Source organism: Lepidochelys kempii, chromosome 10, assembly GCF_965140285.1.
Source record: "Lepidochelys kempii isolate rLepKem1 chromosome 10, rLepKem1.hap1, whole genome shotgun sequence".
NCBI classification, from domain to species: domain Eukaryota; kingdom Metazoa; phylum Chordata; order Testudines; family Cheloniidae; genus Lepidochelys; species Lepidochelys kempii.
Genome location: NC_136389.1, coordinates 44755006 through 44772588, shown reverse-complemented (window position 1 = coordinate 44772588; position 17583 = coordinate 44755006). Strand labels below are relative to the sequence as shown.

The following is a 17583-nucleotide window of genomic DNA, read 5'->3' as shown; positions in this document are numbered from 1 at the left end:
CTCCAGCGGGAGCCAATGGGAGTTGTGGGTGCTCCCCACCTCGGAGGATCCAGCCCATCTGTGCCTGTGTGTCTCTAGCCCCACCCAACCCCAGCGGAGTGCGTACAACCCAGCTTGGACTGGGAGCGGGTACTCCCGGTGGTGGGCATGCTAACGAGCAGCCTCGAACCAGGGCTCCCCCTCTCTAGGACAGGAGAGGGGTGCTGAGATGGGGAGCGCTGGGAGTGTGGGGATGAGTCAGGGAAGGAAAGCGGGGGGCCAGAGGCACTGTTCCCTCTAAGCTGTGCGCGTGTGCACGCACACACAGATCCTAAACCCCGCGCACACGGCGAAACACCGCACGCACAAAAATTTGCACAGAAGAATTTTTTTGCACACACGGCCTGTCAAAAATTGGCACAGAAGAAACTTTTTGCCCACACGGCCTGTCAAAAATTAGAGGGAACATTGGCCAGAGGGGAGCACGGCTGGGGAGGGAAGGGAATGTGGGAACCACAGAGAGGGAGCAAGCGGGAGGGCAGAGCAGACGATGTCGGGGGGGTAAGCAGCAATGGTTCTAAAGATCTCCCTGCCCTCCCAGCCCAGCAGCGACTCAGTTGCTGACCAGCCCAGGCTGCCCCAGGGGCTGGCGTGAGTCAGCAGCAACCCCTCCCCGCCCCGGCCTCCCTGGCAGCCAGTTACCTGGGGGGCCCGCAAGCTGCGGGGGTAGCGGGCGATGCCGTTGCGGATGAGCTCCACCCTCTCCCAGTGGCGCTCCCAGGGCTCCCGGGCGTGCTCTGACTGCTGCTGCCTCAGCTGCCCTGCGAGCCTCTGGTTCTCCACCCCGATCTGCGCCAGCTCCCAGCGACGCCTCTCACTGCTCAGGCTGGGGGCAGAGAACAAGCGGAGGGGCTGTGGTGCCCCTTTAACCTCCCCTCCTGGGCCCAGCCCTCTCTGCAGGCTCCCCCACCTCTAGGTCCCTCCCCGACGCTACTAGGCCAGCAGCAGCTCTTACTCAATAGCCTCAGGTCCAGCATTCTCCCTGATGTGGGGTCCCCCTGCCCTTGCCTTTTGCTGGGCAGAGACAAGCAGGGGGGCCAGCCCAATCAATCCACCGGATGCCAGCTGGGGCCTATAGGCCCCATCTCCCACCCCCAGTTTCTCCAGGCCCTCCCTCAGCTCCAGCAAGCCCAGCTGGGGCAAATGGAGCTCTGTCCATCCCACACAGACTTCCCCAGCCCCGCCCATCCTCCATCATCCTGCTCAGCACCTGGGAGTCCTGTGGGATGGGGCCAGGCACTGCACCCCACTCTCCAGCCATGGCCCATCAGACAGCTGGGAGCCAGGGGGTGGAGTGTGGCCAGTGGGTGGCTCAAGTGGTGGAACTCCCTGCTGCAGGGAATCAGACCAATCCCAGAAGTTTCCACTTCTTCACACAACCCTTCCCAAGGAGCCAGGGAAGAAGCCTGGGACAGGGACAGAGGAGGAGGATGGGGGAGAGAGAAGCAAGGGGTGGTTTGGACCTTTCATGGCCAATTCTAGGGCCAATTGTGGTTTTGTATCTGGTGGATGTTAGAAATGCAGTGGAGTCTGGGCAGACAGCAGGACAGGCACTACTGTGGCTGGCCTGAGCACCACTAAGATGTTGAAGGGTCTCCTGTAGGGAATGGCAGGGGGAAGCTGGGGAGAGGGTGGATGGGGCATATGGGGCAGAGTGATAGGATCATAGAATCATAGAATATCAGGGTTGGAAGGGACCCCAGAAGGTCATCTAGTCCAACCCCCTGCTCGAAGCAGGACCAATTCCCAGTTAAATCATCCCAGCCAGGGCTTTGTCAAACCTGACCTTAAAAACCTCTAAGGAAGGAGATTCTACCACCTCCCTAGGTAACGCATTCCAGTGTTTCACCACCCTCTTAGTGAAAAAGTTTTTCCTAATATCCAATCTAAACCTCCCCCACTGCAACTTGAGACCATTACTCCTCGTTCTGTCATCTGCTACCATTGAGAACAGTCTAGAGCCATCCTCTTTGGAACCCCCTTTCAGGTAGTTGAAAGCAGCTATCAAATCCCCCCTCATTCTTCTCTTCTGCAGGCTAAACAATCCCAGCTCCCTCAGCCTCTCCTCATAAGTCATGTGTTCCAGTCCCCTAATCATTTTTGTTGCCCTTCGCTGGACTCTCTCCAATTTATCCACATCCTTCTTGAAGTGTGGGGCCCAAAACTGGACACAGTACTCCAGATGAGGCCTCACCAATGTCAAATAGAGGGGAACGATCACGTCCCTCGATCTGCTCGCTATGCCCCTACTTATACATCCCAAAATGCCATTGGCCTTCTTGGCAACAAGGGCACACTGCTGACTCATATCCAGCTTCTCGTCCACTGTCACCCCTAGGTCCTTTTCCGCAGAACTGCTGCCTAGCCATTCGGTCCCTAGTCTGTAGCTGTGCATTGGGTTCTTTCGTCCTAAGTGCAGGACCCTGCACTTATCCTTATTGAACCTCATCAGATTTCTTTTGGCCCAATCCTCCAATTTGTCTAGGTCCTTCTGTATCCTATCCCTCCCCTCCAGCGTATCCACCACTCCTCCCAGTTTCCCTCTGCATTCAGCGCTCGCTGCAGGGATGCCTGAATGTTCTGCCCAGCTTGCTCCTTTCTGCCCCCCTCCAGAGCAGCAATGAGTCTGAGTCACACCAGAGCCTGGCTGTGGATGACAAATCCCGGAACCACATGGGAGTCCCAGCTTGGGGTCCTGGCTCGGGTCCATCTCTCCCCACGCGCTGCTGCTGAGGAGACAACTGGACAGACCTGTCTGTTGGGCTCACACAGCCTAGGCCCCAGAGAGGCTCGGAGCGGGCGGGACTTGCACCCTCCAGCACTTCAGCCGTAGCTCCAGCCGATCTAGTTTTAAGTGTCCCAGCCCACGGGGCTACCCCAGGCCCTTTGGAGCATGTCCTCAGGCTCTGAGCTGCTCTCACGGGCTGTCCCCTGCTCTGCCCCAGATTTCCTGGCTGACTCGGGACCCCTGTTGCAAGGACTGAAATATCCAGACACATTTGAGCAAGTTACAGGGCGAGGGGGCGTGGCCCACTACGGGGCTAGTTGGCACCTGCTGCCAGTCCTGGCTCATGGGCCGCTTCCTTGTCCAAACAGACCCAGGGGAGGGGCTGAGATGATGTTACTGGGTGGGGGAACTGGCTGGCTCCTCTCCACTCAGGGGTCCCTTTGTCCCTCGGATCCTGCCCCCCTAGCCATTCCCAGCTCTTAATGCCGGCCCCATGCCCCGCCAGCGGCACAGACCTGCGTACACTGTAGCTGTTCCAGTTGTCCAGTCGCCCCCTGGACTGCGCAATGGCGACCAGCCTGGCCGAGTGAATGCGGTCGTCTCTTTCTCTAATGGCCTGGCGCTCTCTGTCTAGCTGGAGGGGGACAAAATCCAGAGTGTAGAGCCACCCCCTCCTCGAGGCCACTAACAGATCATGTCATCAATCAGTCACCCCGTCAGCTCTTCCTGCTCTCTGCCCCTCTCACAACAAAGTGCTTTACAAATGGTCTCAGGACAAGGCTCCAGTGCAATGCAACCAGCTCCAGGGCTTAGGAGGGGAATGGAAGTGGAATAATGTATCAGACTGAACCTGCCAGCAGCCCTTGAGCTGGAATTGCACAGGCCCCCAGAGCAAACACGGCAGCCTTGGGAAATGTGCCAGGGGATCTTTAATGATCACAAGTGACAGGACCAGCCAGCAGAAGGGCCCTCCGGCAGCACAGCACCCTAACACCATGCTGGGGCATTGGGTCAGTAGTGACCCTGGGGGAAGAGTGCCCGCTGCTGGCTCGCCAATGCCAGTGGCCATGTCTGGGTGACTACATCACTCACATGCAAATGGCAGGTGGAAGGCCATGGCCAACCCCCTGCCAGGCGGTTTATAAAGGCTCTGAGCAGGATGAGCAGTGGGGTGGGGGAGATGAAAGGGAGCTCCCTGTCCCTGCTCCCTGAGGCCCAGGCCAGGAAATCTCCTGCCAGGGTTGCCATCAGGGGCTTCTGAGGCCACTACCCAGAACACACTGTGGGGGGAGGTCTCCTTTGGTAAGGGGCTGTGTCCCATCCTGACATCAGTGGGAGTCTGCGAGTACCAGGCCCTCAGGCTGGGGCCTTCTCTTCAGCCCTGCCCTGGTGAGCCCTGGCCTGCAGCAGCAAATCCCTGGGGATGGGTCTTCCCCAAACCACCTCCCCCCAGCCTTGCTGGACTGCCCGGCAACGCCTGCCTGCCGGAGCAGGCAGCCCACACACTGCCCCAGAGGCTGCTCACCTGCCTCCTTTTCAGGTTGAGCTGCAGGTGGCTGGGGGGCTGCAGTCCCTGGGTGTCCACGGCTGGGGAAGCTGAATCCACCTGCAGACAGGAAAGTCACAAGGGCTGCGGGGCTGGGCACACAGAGTCGGCTCCAGGAGCGCTGGTAGCTAGAGCCCAGGCTCGCCCCAGCTTTCACAGTGCAGGGCCAGCCCTCAATTCCTTTTGGCCCCACTGCAGCCCTGAGCCATGCCACCCACTGCTGGCCCAGAGCAACGCCCAGCAGTCAGGAGCCACCCATGGGCCCCTTCGCTGCTTGTGCCTGAAGGGGGCACCAGCACGTCATGCAGTCACAGCCTCTCTGATCAGCACCTTTCTGGCAGGACTCTCTGCGCTGGACTGCTGAACCCTCCCCAGAAACAATGCAGGGATAATTCCCCCCCACGCACCTCTCCCATCAGTGGGATGTGGCCATCTAGGGAGCGGGAGCAGGGCTGCCTAGTAGCGGTGGCTCTTTAATGAAGAGTTGAAGCCCTTTGCCCTGGGTGACCCAAGGTGAGTGCTGCCAGTCACAGCTCTGCTCCCCAGCACTGGGAACGGCTCCCCAACTCCTGCACACAGGCCCCAGAGAATGACATGATTAAGGCTGAGATTTAGTCATCGAGGTCACGGAATCCATGACTTCCAAAGACCTCCCTGACGTCAGCCAGCACCGGCTGGGAGCTGCAGGGCCCCCTCCTGTCTGCAGAGGCAGGGAGCTGCGGGGTACACGGGCTGCCTCAGGCGGCGGGAGCCTTCCGCAGCTCCTGGCCACCACAGGCGGCAGGGGAACCCCCCGCAGCTGCCGACCGCTGCAGACGGCAGGGACTCCTGCAGCTTCTGGCCACCTTGGATGGCAGTGGGAACTCCCGCTGCTCCTGGCCACTCTGGCAGCAGGGGGAACCCCAGAGTTCCTGGCGGCTGCTGGAGACAGGGCGAACCCCCACAGCTTTGGGCCCCCATGGGCATCAGGAGGACCCCCACAGCTCAGAACCGCCGTGAAGGGGGACCCTGGAGCTCCGAGCCCCCAAGGGTATTTTTAGTAAAAGTCAGGGACAGGTCACGGGCTTCTGTGAATTTTCCATTATTGCCCGTGACCCTTCCCTGACTTTTACTAAAAATATCCATGACTAAATCTTAGCTTTAGACATGCTTAATCCTGGGGTGAGGGCCAGCATTGGCATAGAGGGCTTGCTCTGCCCAGTGCACTGTAGGGCTCCTCCTGCTGGCCCAGGCAGGGATGCACAGCGATCCAGAGGCTCGGCTGCCCTCAGGGTCCCTCTCTACTTGTCCCCATCTCACTGTCACCCTGAACAGCGCTGAGTGAGCAGCTCCCACATTGGATCAGTTCCTCACCCAATCTCCTCTATCTGCCCCTTTCTGCACACATCCCCGAACTGCTGTCGTTCCTCTTTTCCTGCTGCATTTCCTGCCCTGAAGCAGCTCCCAGTTCCCACCCCTGGGCTCCACTCCCTCCCCTGCCCCACGCCATGCACTGAAATGATCAGCAGTGCCATTGTTTACTGTATTTTCCACTGAATGCATCTGATGAAGTGAGCTGTAGCTCACGAAAGCTTATGCTCAAATAAATGGGTTAGTCTCTAAGGTGCCACAAGTACTCCTTTTCTTTTTGCGAATACAGACTAACACGGCTGCTACTCTGAAACCCATTGTTTACTGTGCCACTGAAATGTCTCTATTGGCCATTAGAGCTGCCACCCAGAGAGATTACTAAAGGTCGGGGCGTCCCCCCTTCTGAGACTCTGCTTCAGGCTCTCTGCAGACTCAGGCAGCCATCCCTGTGGCAGGCACCATTGGAAGGTTTGCTCAGCAGGCCACAGCAGTGCACAAAGCAGGCTGGCTCTGGCTCTAGCAAACCTGACAGCTTTCGATAGAGACCAGCACACGCATGGCTCTGCTCCACACCTCTGCCAGAGCTATTTAACAGCGGCTGGTCAGTACAATTACAAACTGGATTAGTGCAAAGCTAGGGCTCGCTTGCACAAGTTCACACAGCAGCTCAGGTGCGTGGATGGGAAAGGCCAAGAACCCAGGTCTTTGGACTCCAGACCAGTACCTGCTCCACTGGACCACGTAGCCCCTTGTAGAAATTCTCCCAAAGACCCACTATATTCCCCATGTCCAGCTACACACACAGAATAGATTCTCTAGGGCCTGATCACATATTCCTGGCGTGCCCCGAACTTCCAGACTACGGGCCAGGGCTCCTTGCTCCTACCTCATCCAGCCCCATCCTACTGTGCCCAGTCCCGTACCTTGTTCCTGTGTTGGCGATAGGCTGCCTTATCCCATTTCTCCTGCAGGTACCTGCTGGCAGCAGGTAAGATGGGCTGATATGCTCGGGACATGGGGCTGGGCTACCCAGCTATGGGGCTTGTCTATTAGCAAGCGCAGGAGGCAGGGAGAGCAAAGGAAACATAACCCAGCTGAGGCTGAGGTTCAGGTGACCCAGCGACTGACTGTCCCCCTGGGTCCTAACCTCCCTCCATGGCTGATCGAGGCAGGCCCCAACCACAGGGTTCTCCGGTGATGGTCCGGGTTCGCCTGAGCCCCAGGCTCTGCCTGGTTCCAAGCCAGGGCGCCGTGTGCAGGCACCCCACATGAGGCTCAGGTTCCCCTAGGGATTTGCCAGCCTGTCTGGAAAGCTGTTGAAAATCTGGTCCTAGCAGCAGAGCAGGAGGGTCTTGTCAGAGACTCCTGGGGCTGGCCATGGGCTCTGGGTTCCACAGGCAGACAGCACCCCCTCTGCCCACAGGGCCCTGCCCTCTGAAGCCAGACATGGCTGGAGAGACGCAGGCCTGAGCTGAACCCCCCTGCCTGGCTCCTGCTCCCACCTGTGACACACAGGGCTCGGGCAGCTGCTGGTGGCCTCCTTTAGCATTATGAGCCCTGTTCCTGGCTGCCAGCTGGCGCCCTGCTCTGCCAAAGCTAGTGAGTGTGTACAGACAGCTGGGCACGTAGCACCTGAGATGCTTGGCATGGCCCCCCTCCCCCCACATGAGCCATGCCTCCCGGCACCCCCAGGAGCCTGAGACTAGTTATGTGACAGAGGGGGAAACTGAGGCATGAGGCAGCACCGTGAATTGCTTGTACACTCACATAGTGAGTCAGTGGCATAACCAGAAAAAGAACGAGGAGGTCTCCCAGGCCCCTGATCTAACCACTAGATCACCCTCTTGCCCATAGCTGGGATGAGGACCCAGGCGTTCTGCCACCCAGCCCCCACTCTAACCACTGGATTCGCTGTCACACAGATACCTGTAATTCAAGTGCACCTTTTGTGGCAGCTGATTTTTGTTTCTCTAAGATCTTCACAAAGCTAACCAGACACTGGGAGAGCAGGCCCTGACACAGGGGCTTGACTGGGCACCATTACTGGGGTCGCCAGCAGGAGGCGCAGAAAAGCCATTGGGAACTAGAGATGGGCTCAAAGCAAATGCTGCAGAATTGGGGGGAGCTCCGCTCGGGGCAGGGCCAGTCCCTCTCGAACCACGACAGCCCTGCATCTGTCACAGCTGATTCCCAGTAAGAAGCACTTCCCATGTTGAGGCCACCTGTCTTCCTGTGGTTCCTCTTGGGAGCCGGAGCGAGCTGCCTCCTGCTGATCACGTGTCCATTGCCATGGCCGCCTGCGGCTCCTATTTCCCCTCTATTCACTTTCCCGCAGTGCACTTTATAAATTATTCTCCTTCCTTCTGCTGGAAACGTGCTGCAGCCTTAAGAGGAAAGTTTCCTATTAAACCTTCTGCAGATAAACCCCATGGGGACGAAGCCACAATGGAGCATTGGTGACTAATGCAGGCCATGCATTGTGAGACTGCTAACAGCTTCACCAGGGTTTTAGAGTAGCAGCCGTGTTAGTCTGTATCCGCAAAAAGAAAAGGTGGACTTGTGGTACCTTAGAGCCTAAAAAATTTATTTGAGCATAAGCTTTCGTGAGCTACAGCTCACTTCATCGGATGCATGCAGTGGAAAATACAGTAGGAAGATATAGATATACACACAGAGAACATGAAAAAATGGGTGTTGCCATACCCACTATAACAAGAATGATCAGTTAAGGTGAGCTATTATCAGCAGGATTAAAAAAAACCTTTTGTAGTGATAATCAGGATGGCCCATTTCCAACAGTGGACAAGAAGGTGTGAGTAACAGTAGGGGGGGAAATAAACAAGGGGAAATAGTTTTACTTTGTGTAATGACCCATCCACTCCCAGTCTTTATTCAAGCCTAAGTTAATGGTGTTCATTTGGCAAATTAATTCCAATTCAGCAGTTTCTCGTTGGGGTCTGTTTTTGAAGTTTTTTTGTTGTAGTATTGCCACTTTTAGGTCTGTAATCGAATGTCCAGTGAGGTTGAAGTGTTCTCCGACTGGTTTTTGAATGTTATCATTCTTGACGTCTGATTTGTGTCCATTTATTCTTTTACGTAGAGACTGTCTGGTTCCCCATGCTTATTCCCCCCCCTTCCCCCCCCTACTGTTACTCACACCTTCTTGTCCACTGTTGGAAATGGGCCATCCTCATTATCACTACAAAAGGTTTTTTTTTCTCCTGCTGATAATAGCTCATCTTACCTGATCACTCTCGTTATAGTGGGTATGGCACCACCCATTTTTTTCATGTTCTCTGTGTATATCTATATCTTCCTACTGTATTTTCCATTCCATGCATCCGATGAAGTGGGTTTTAGCCCACAAAAGCTTATGCTCAAATAAATTTGTTAGTCTCTAACGTGCCACAAGTACTCCTCGTTCTTTAGACAAGTTAGATGCCTTCAAGGCACCAGGCACTGATGAAATGCATCGTAGAATACTTAAGGAACTGACTGAGGAGATAGCTGAACCATTAGTGATTATCTTCGAAAAGTCATGGAAGATGGGAGAGACTTCAGAGGACTGGAAAAGGGCAAATATACTGCCCATCTATAAAAAGGGGAAAAAGGACAACCTGGGGAATTACAGATCAGTCAGCTTAACTTCTGTACCCAGAAAGATAATGGAGCAAATAATGAAGTAATCAATTTGCAGACACCTAGAAGATAATAAGTGATAAGTAAGTCTGACAAAAGAGGTGCTGTAGTCATCATGAATAGGTCAGAATATGAATGAGAGGCTGCTAGACAACTCTCTGACACCACATGCTACAGGCCGTTACCCTCTGACCTCACTGAGTAGTAACAAAAGAAACTACACCTTCTGCTCAAGAAACTCCCTAAAGAAGCACAGGAACAAATCTACACTGACACACCCCTAGAGCCCTGACCAGAGGTATTCTATCTGCTACCCAAAATTCATAAACCTGGGAATCCTGGATGCCCCATCATCTCAGGCATTGGCACCCTTACAACAGGATTATCTGGCTATGTAGACTCTCTCCTCAGGCCCTACGCTACAAGCACTCCCAGCTATCTTCGAGACACCACTGACTTCCTGAGGAAACTACAATCCTTTGATGATCTTCCAGAAAACACCATCCAAGCCACTATGGATGTAGAAGCTCTCTACATGAACATTCCATACAAAGATGGACTACAAGCCATCAGGAATAGCATCTCTGATACCATCACGGCAAACCTGGTGGCTGAACTTTGTGACCTTGTCCTCACCCACAACTATTTCAGATTTGGGGACAATTTATACCTTCAAGTCAGTGGGACTGCTATGGGTACCTGCATGGCCCAACAGTATGCCAACGTTTTTATGGCTGACTAAGAACAACGCTTCCTCAACTCTCGTCCCCTAGTACTCCTACTCTACTTGTGCTACATTGATGACATCTTCATCATCTGGACCCATGGGAAGGAGGCCCTTGAGGAATTCCACCAGGATTTCAACAATTTCCATCCCACCATCAACCTCAGCCTGGACCAGTCCACACAAGAGGTCCACTTCCTACACACTACAGTGTTAATAATATGGTCACATAAACACCACCCTATACCAGAAACCTACTGACTGCTATACTTACCTACATGCCTCCAGCTTCCATCCAGACCACATCACACGATCCATTGTCTACAGCCAAGCTCTAAGATACAACCGCTCCAATCCCTCAGACAGAGACAAACACCTACAGGATCTCTATCAAGTGTTCTTAAAACTACAATACCCACCTGGTGAAGTGAAAAAACAGATTGACAGAGCCAGAAGGGTACCCAGAAGTCACCTACTACAAGACAGGCCCAACAAAGAAAGTAACAGAACACCACTAGCCATCACCTACAGTCCCCAACTAAAACCTCTCCAGCACATCATCAAGGATCGACAACCTATCCTGAAGGATGATCCCTCACTCTCATAGACCTTGGGAGACAGGCCAGTGCTCATTTACAGACAGTCCCCCAACCTGAAGCAAATACTCACCAGCAACTACACACCATACAACAAAAACACCAACCCAGGAACCAAACCCTGCAACAAACCCCAGTGCCAACTCTGTCCACATATCTATTCAAGGGACACCATCATAGGACTTAACCACATCAGCCACACCATCAAGGGCTTGTTCACCTGCACATCTACCAATGTGATATATGCCATCATGTGCCAGCAATGCCCCTCTGTCATGTACATTGGCCTAATCGGACAGTCTCTACGGAAAAGAATAAACGGACACAAATCTATCATCAGGAATTATAACATTCAAAAACCAGTAGGAGAACACTTCAATCTTCCTGGTCACTCAATAACAGACCTAAAAATGGCAATTCAACAACAAACTTCAAAAACAGACTCCAATGTGAAACTGCAGAACTGGAATTAATTTGCAAACTGGACACCATCAAATTAGGCCTGAATAAAGACTGTGAGTGGTTGGGTCATTACAAAACCAAAATGTAATTTCCCCCATATTAATTTCCTCCTCCTGTTACTCACAACTTCTTGTCAACTGTTTGAAATGGGCCACTCTCATTACCACTACAAAAGTTATTTTTCCTCCCTTGGTATCCTACTGTTAATAGAATTGTCTTGTTAGACTGACCTCACACTTGGTAAGGCAACTCCAGTGGTGAGCTGGAGCTGGTTCCCACTTCCCACCGGTTCGCTAGAACCGATTGTTAAATTTAGAAGCCCTTTTAGAACCAGTTGTTCTGTGAGGGACAACCGGTTCTAAAAGGCTTCTAAATTTAACCGGCCAAAAGTGGCGCCTTAGGCACCGACTCCATGGGTGCTCCAGCAAGGGGAAAATTTGGTGGGGGCAGAGCACCCACCGGCAGCTCCCCTCCCCTCCCCGCCCCACCCCCGGCCCTGGCCCCAGCCCCAGCTCACCTCCGCTCCGCCTCCACCTCCTCCCCTGAACGCGCCGCCCCACTCTGCTTCTCCGCCCCCCACCCCAGGCTTCCCTCGAATCAGCTGTTCACGTGGGAAGCTGGGGCAGGCTGAGAAGCAGGCCATGGCTTTGTACTCAGGACCAGGGAGGTGGAGGTGAGCTGGGGGGATGGGGGGGCGCAAGGAGGGCCGCCCGCACCGCAGCAGGTAACCCGGGGGGGTGCAGGGGAACTGCTCCCCACCCCGGCTCACCTCCGCCACCCTCGGCCTGAGCGGGAAGCTGCCACCTGCTTCTTAGCAGCCCCGGAGCACCTAGAGAGTCGGCACCTAAGGCGCCACTTTTGATGTGATCAGTGGGGAGCGGTTGCTCCCCCAGCTACGCTTCCCTGCCCCTAGGAGCCAGAGGGACCTGCCGGATGCTTTCTGGGAGCTGCCCCAGGTAAGCACCTCTGGAACTCTGCACCTTGCCCCCTGGCAGGTGCCTCTGGCTCTTAGGGGTGGGGTGGGCACCCACTATGGTGGCCCACGAGACCCTCCTGCCTGGTTCTGGGGGCAGTCAGGGGACAGGGGAGGGGGGTGGATGGGGCTGGGGGGGCATCAAGGAACGCGGGGGGGTTGGATGGGGCAGGAGTCCTGGGGGTTGGGGGTGGGCAACGGCCCCCTCGTGGGGTGAGGAAGGAACCCGTTGTTAAGATTTTGGCAGCTCATCACTGGGCAACTCCCATCTTTTCATGTATTTATACCTGCTCCTGTATTTTCCACTCCATGCACCTGATGAAGTGGGATCTAGCCCACAAAAGCTTATGCCCAAATAAATTTATTAGTCTCCAAGGTGCCACAAGGACTCCTCATTGTTTTTAAGAAATCACAGATTTGTCAAGAACAAATTGTGTCGAACCAACCCAATAGCTCTCTTTGACAGAGTAACAAGTCTTGTGGAGGGGGCGGGAAGCAGTAAATGTGGTGTATCTTGACTTTAGTAAGGCTTTTGATACTGTCTCGCATGACCTCATAAACAAACTAGGGAAATTCAACCTAGATGGAGCTATTATAAGGTGAGTTCATAACTGGTTGGAAAAACATTCCCAGAGAGTAGTGATCAGTGGTTCACAGTCATGCTGGAAGGGCATACCAAGTGGAGTCTCACAGGGATCAGTTCTGGGTCTGGTTCTGTTCAATATCTTCATCAATGATTTAGATAATGGCATAGAGAGTACACTTATAAAGTTTGCCGACGATATCAAGCTGGGAGGAGTTGCAAGAGCTTTGGAGGATAGAATTAAAATTCAAAATGATCTGGACAAACTGAAGAAATGGTCTGAAGTAAATAGGATGAAATTCAATAGGACAGATGCAAAGTACTCCACTTAGGAAGGAACAATCAATTACACACATACAAAATGGCAAGTGACTGCCGAGGAAGGAGTACCGTGGAATGGGATCCGGGGGTCATAGTGGACCACAAGCTAAATATGAATCAACAGTGTAACACTGGTGCAAAAAAAGCAAACATCATTCTGGGATGTATTAGCAGGAGTGTTATAAGCAAGACACGAGAAGTAATTCTTCCGCTCTACTCTGCACTGATTAGGCCTCATCTGGAGTATTGGGTCCAGTTCTGGGCTCCACATTTCAGAAAAGATGTGGACAAATTGAAGAAAGTCCAGAGAAGAGCAACAAAAATGATTAACAGTCTAGATAACATGATCTATGAGAGAAGATTGAAAAAACTGGGTTTGTTTAATCTGGAAAAGAGAAGGGGGGACAGTTTTCAAGTACATAAAAGGTTGTTACAAGGAAGAGGGAGAAATTGTTCTAGTTAATCTTGGAGGATAGGACAAGAAGCAATGAGCTTAAATTGCAGCAAGGGAGGCTAGATCCTCTAAACCAGGGTTTCTCAACCCATAGGTTGGGACCCAAAATTGGGGTTGCCAGAATGTTTCAAAGGGTTGCTTGGCAGCTCCTGTCCCTTGCTGCTCCAGGCACTGCAACCTCTGGGGTCCCAGCACCACCCCGGTTTGACCCAGCTGGCATGATGACGAGAGTCCAGGTAGGACAAATGTGAGCGACAACTCCGGGTTGCAACTCCACTTACACAAATTTGGTCCAGTCAGGTGGGCAGGGCCAAACCTGAACTGTGCTGCAACCCCAGAGGTTGCAACCCTGGAGCAAAGAGCCAAGTCCAGCCAGCCCCACAACAAAGGAGCTGCAGGAGCCACCACTGTGGGGGTGAGTGCTGGGCAGGACTTGACCGAAATCACCCCAGAGCCTCCACCCCAGACAAAGGGCTGTAAACATTTGCAAATGGGTCCTGAGCCTAAAAAGCCTGAGAACCACTGATCTAGACAGTAATCGAAATATCTGAGATAGTGTCTTCAGTTTGCAAGAATTAAATCCAGCAAAGGGGGAAGTGAGACGGAGGGATCCTGGCTTTTCATTCTAAAATGCTAGTTATCTTGAGGGAGTCACGACTTGGCCAGTCAGAGCTCTTAGTTTGGGTCAGATCTGGAAGTGACCAGATGTGAGCAGGCCAAGGTGTGCCATGCAGGCAGATGGGCCACACTGTCATAACTTTCAGAGTAACAGCCGTGTTAGTCTGTATGCGCAAAAAGAAAAGGAGTACTTGTGGCACCTTAGAGACTAACCAATTTATTTGAGCATGAGCTTTCGTGAGCTACAGCTCACTTCATCGGATGCATACCGTGGAAACTGCAGCAGACTTTATATACACACAGAGAATATGAAACAATACCTCCTCCCACCCCACTGTCCTGCTGGTAATAGCTTATCTAAAGTGATCATCAAGTTGGGCCATTTCCAGCACAAATCCAGGTTTTCTCGCCCTCCACCCCCCCACACAAATTCACTCTCCTGCTGGTGATAGCCCATCCAAAGTGACAACTCTCCACACAATGTGCATGACAATCAAGTTGGGCCATTTCCTGCACAAATCCAGGTTCTCTCACCCCCCACCCCCCTCCCAAAAACCACACACACAAACTCACTATCCCGCTGGCAATAGCTCATCCAAAGTGACCACTCTCCCCACATGAGCTAGGGCACTCTGCCAAGGAGGTAAATGTTGACTAAATGTTTAAGTCTGTATTTAGCATCTGTATAGCTTGCTTGGTACCATTTATTTTTCCAAGAGTGACTAGGGTTTTTTTTTATATTATTAAAAAACTCTTCCTCTGAATTTCTTTACCCAATAAGGTTACCAACCAGCTAGCAAGTGAGGCCAGTTCTTAGTTTCTTTGAGAATAGCTGTTTCTGCTAGAAAGAGACCCGGAGAATTTCCAAAAATCATCATTTGGTAATCTATATGCAAGAGTTACTAACTGATTAAGATATGACATCCAATATAATAGGGGACATGTCCATCATATATGGATAAAGTCTCCTCTTCCACTATTTCCTCCAACAATTATCCTCACTCCATCTATGTACCTTGTACTTTCACCAGACAAGTTCTATGGAGTAAGTGTTTGAAAACACCTGAGACAAGGTGGGTGAGATGATCTTTTATTGGACCAACTAAAAGACGACCTCACCCACCTTGTCCCTCTAATATGCTAGGACAAACACAGCTACAACACTGCAAACATCACAAGATGTTACGCTACGCAATGTGGGGTTACTGGCCATCTCTCCCAAGAGACAGCACATTGATCCAGGATCATCTGTCTATTCACATTCTTCCTCCATCATGGCAGAGGGACATTTGGCAGGAAATTGTCAGAGGCCAGTGTTTCCCATTACATGTTACAGTTGTTTCCCATTTATCCAGAAGCCATTGCTTCTGGAAAACTTGCATCCTATGCAAAATAGCTTTTCTAGAAAGCTCTCTAAGGCAGCCTAGCCTGAAGGTCCTGAACCATGGACAAGTGCATAGGTACTAACTTTCTCTGGCGCCGGTGGGTGTTTGCGCCCCCCGACCATGCCCTGGAGATGTGGGTGCTTGCGCCCCTCCACCCTTTCCTCACCCTGCCCCCATTCCAACCCCTTACCCAAAGTTCCCACCCCAACTCTGCCCTCTCCCTAACCCTATTGGGCCCCTTCCCCAAATCCCCGCCCCGGCTCCGCCTCTTCCCTGAATGCACCGCATTTCCCCATCTCCCCCCTCCCTCCCAGTGCTTGCCGTGCAAAACAGCTGTTTCACGGCGCAAGCGCTGGGACCTAGGGGGGAAAAAGCGGGTACGTAGCATGCTCAGGGGAAGAGGTGGAGCGAAGGCGAGCTGAGGTGGGTGCAGCCCCAGAGCACCCAAGGAGTCAGGCCTATGGGCGAGTGAACCAGATACATATGAACATTTCTAGTTAGGTTTCAGAGTAACAGCCGTGTTAGTCTGTATTCGCAAAAAGAAAAGGAGTACTTGTGGCACCTTAGAGACTAACAAATTTATTTGAGCATGAGCTTTCGTGAGCTACAGCTCACTTCATCGGAACTGTGAGCTGTAGCTCACAAAAGCTTATGCTCAAATAAATTGGTTAGTCTCTAAGGTGCCACAAGTACTCCTTTTCTTATTTCTAGTTAGAAGTCTTTGGTACAGAACTGGCCAATTGCATATTCCCGGCTTCTGGTTCAAATGAAGCATTTCCCCTTCAGGCGAGGCACTGTGTCCCCTACATGTTTACATACCAAGTGATTTGCCTCCAGATAAATTTCAGCATTTAAATTATTCCCAACAAGATTTGGCCTTAGCACCTCATTGTGGAGAGAAGCGGCTTCACCTCCTTACCCCTCGTTGTTTGGCTATAGCCAGGGGTGAAAGTAAGTCGAGTGACTTATTGGTACTCTGGGGCCAGCTCTGGCCCCTGGAAGGGGCGTGGCCTAGGGCAGAAGGGGCAGGGTTGAGGGGGTCAGAGCCAGCCCCAGCCCACCCTGTAAGGTAAGTGCCCGCCCCGCCCACTGGGGTAGCAGCAGCAGCCGCCCAGGGTTCCGGGAGGTATTTGAAGGGCCCGCAGCTCCCCTGCTTCTACTGCCCTGGTCCTTTAAATAGCTGCCAGAGCCCTGGAGTAGCAGCCGTGGGGCTCCAGTGGCTATTTAAAGAGCCCAGGCAGTAGAAGCAGGGGAGTCCCAGGCCCTTTAAATAGCTGCCAGAGCCCTGCAGCCACTACCCCAGGGCTCCAGCAGCAGGGCTCTGGAGGCAATTTAAAGGACCTGGGGCTCCAGCCACTGCTGGGATCCCCAGGCCCTTTAAATTGCCCCCTGGGGAAGCCGGGCTGCCCCAGTACAGTTCACCAGCTCTTGCCGTATCAGCTTACTTTCACCTCTGGCTATAGCCACAACAGGCTGGGAGGCTGCAGGGTCAGAAGGGCATTTTCCTTTGGGCTGAGCAGCCCTCACTCACTGCTGCATTCATGGTTTAAATTGAAAGGCAGCTCTGCAAAGAGCTACAGCTGCGCTGTTCTGACAGCCACAGCACTAGCCTGCAGGAGGTAGCTCCTGGGTCATGCTCTAGTCGTAAGCAGGCAGCAGATAATTACATCTCCTACATGGAGTAAAGGGTCAGCATGATGTTGCATTCTGTTTATGGAAATAGGTTTATGAGGGTGAATATAATTAACTAGAATATGCTTTATGTAAAAGGTCTCTCATATGGTATCATTACCAAGCTTATGATCTGAATGTGTTCATCCCATTTGTTTGCAAATATTATTGCTCTGTCTGGAGTTAGGAGAATAAGATTACCAGCAGGAGAGTGAGTTTGTGTGTGTATGGGGGTGGGGGGGTGAGAAAACCTGGATTTGTGCTGGAAATGGCCCACCTTGATTATTATGCACATTGTAGGGAGAGTGGTCACTTTGGATAAGCTATTACCAGCAGGAGAGTGAGTTTGTGTGTGTGGTTTTTGGAGGGGGGGTGAGGGAGTGAGAGAACCTGGATTTATGCAGGAAATGGCCCACCTTGATTATCATACACATTGTGAAGAGAGTGGTCACTTTGGATGGGCTATTACCAGCAGGAGAGTGAGTTGGGGGGGG

The 17583-nt window shown here is 52.7% G+C and overlaps 1 protein-coding gene across 1 annotated transcript; it reads right to left on the bottom strand.

Moving 5' to 3' along the window:
• Nucleotides 1–386: 386 nt before the first annotated feature.
• Nucleotides 387–6679, bottom strand: LOC140918013 (uncharacterized protein CFAP97D2). Its single transcript, XM_073361540.1, has 5 exons — nucleotides 6587–6679; nucleotides 4293–4373; nucleotides 3283–3401; nucleotides 682–865; nucleotides 387–425 (listed from the first exon to the last, which is right to left on the bottom strand). Exons 1-5 carry the CDS (start codon nucleotides 6677–6679, stop codon nucleotides 387–389), a joined length of 516 nt encoding a protein of 171 aa, XP_073217641.1.
• Nucleotides 6680–17583: the final 10904 nt, after the last annotated feature.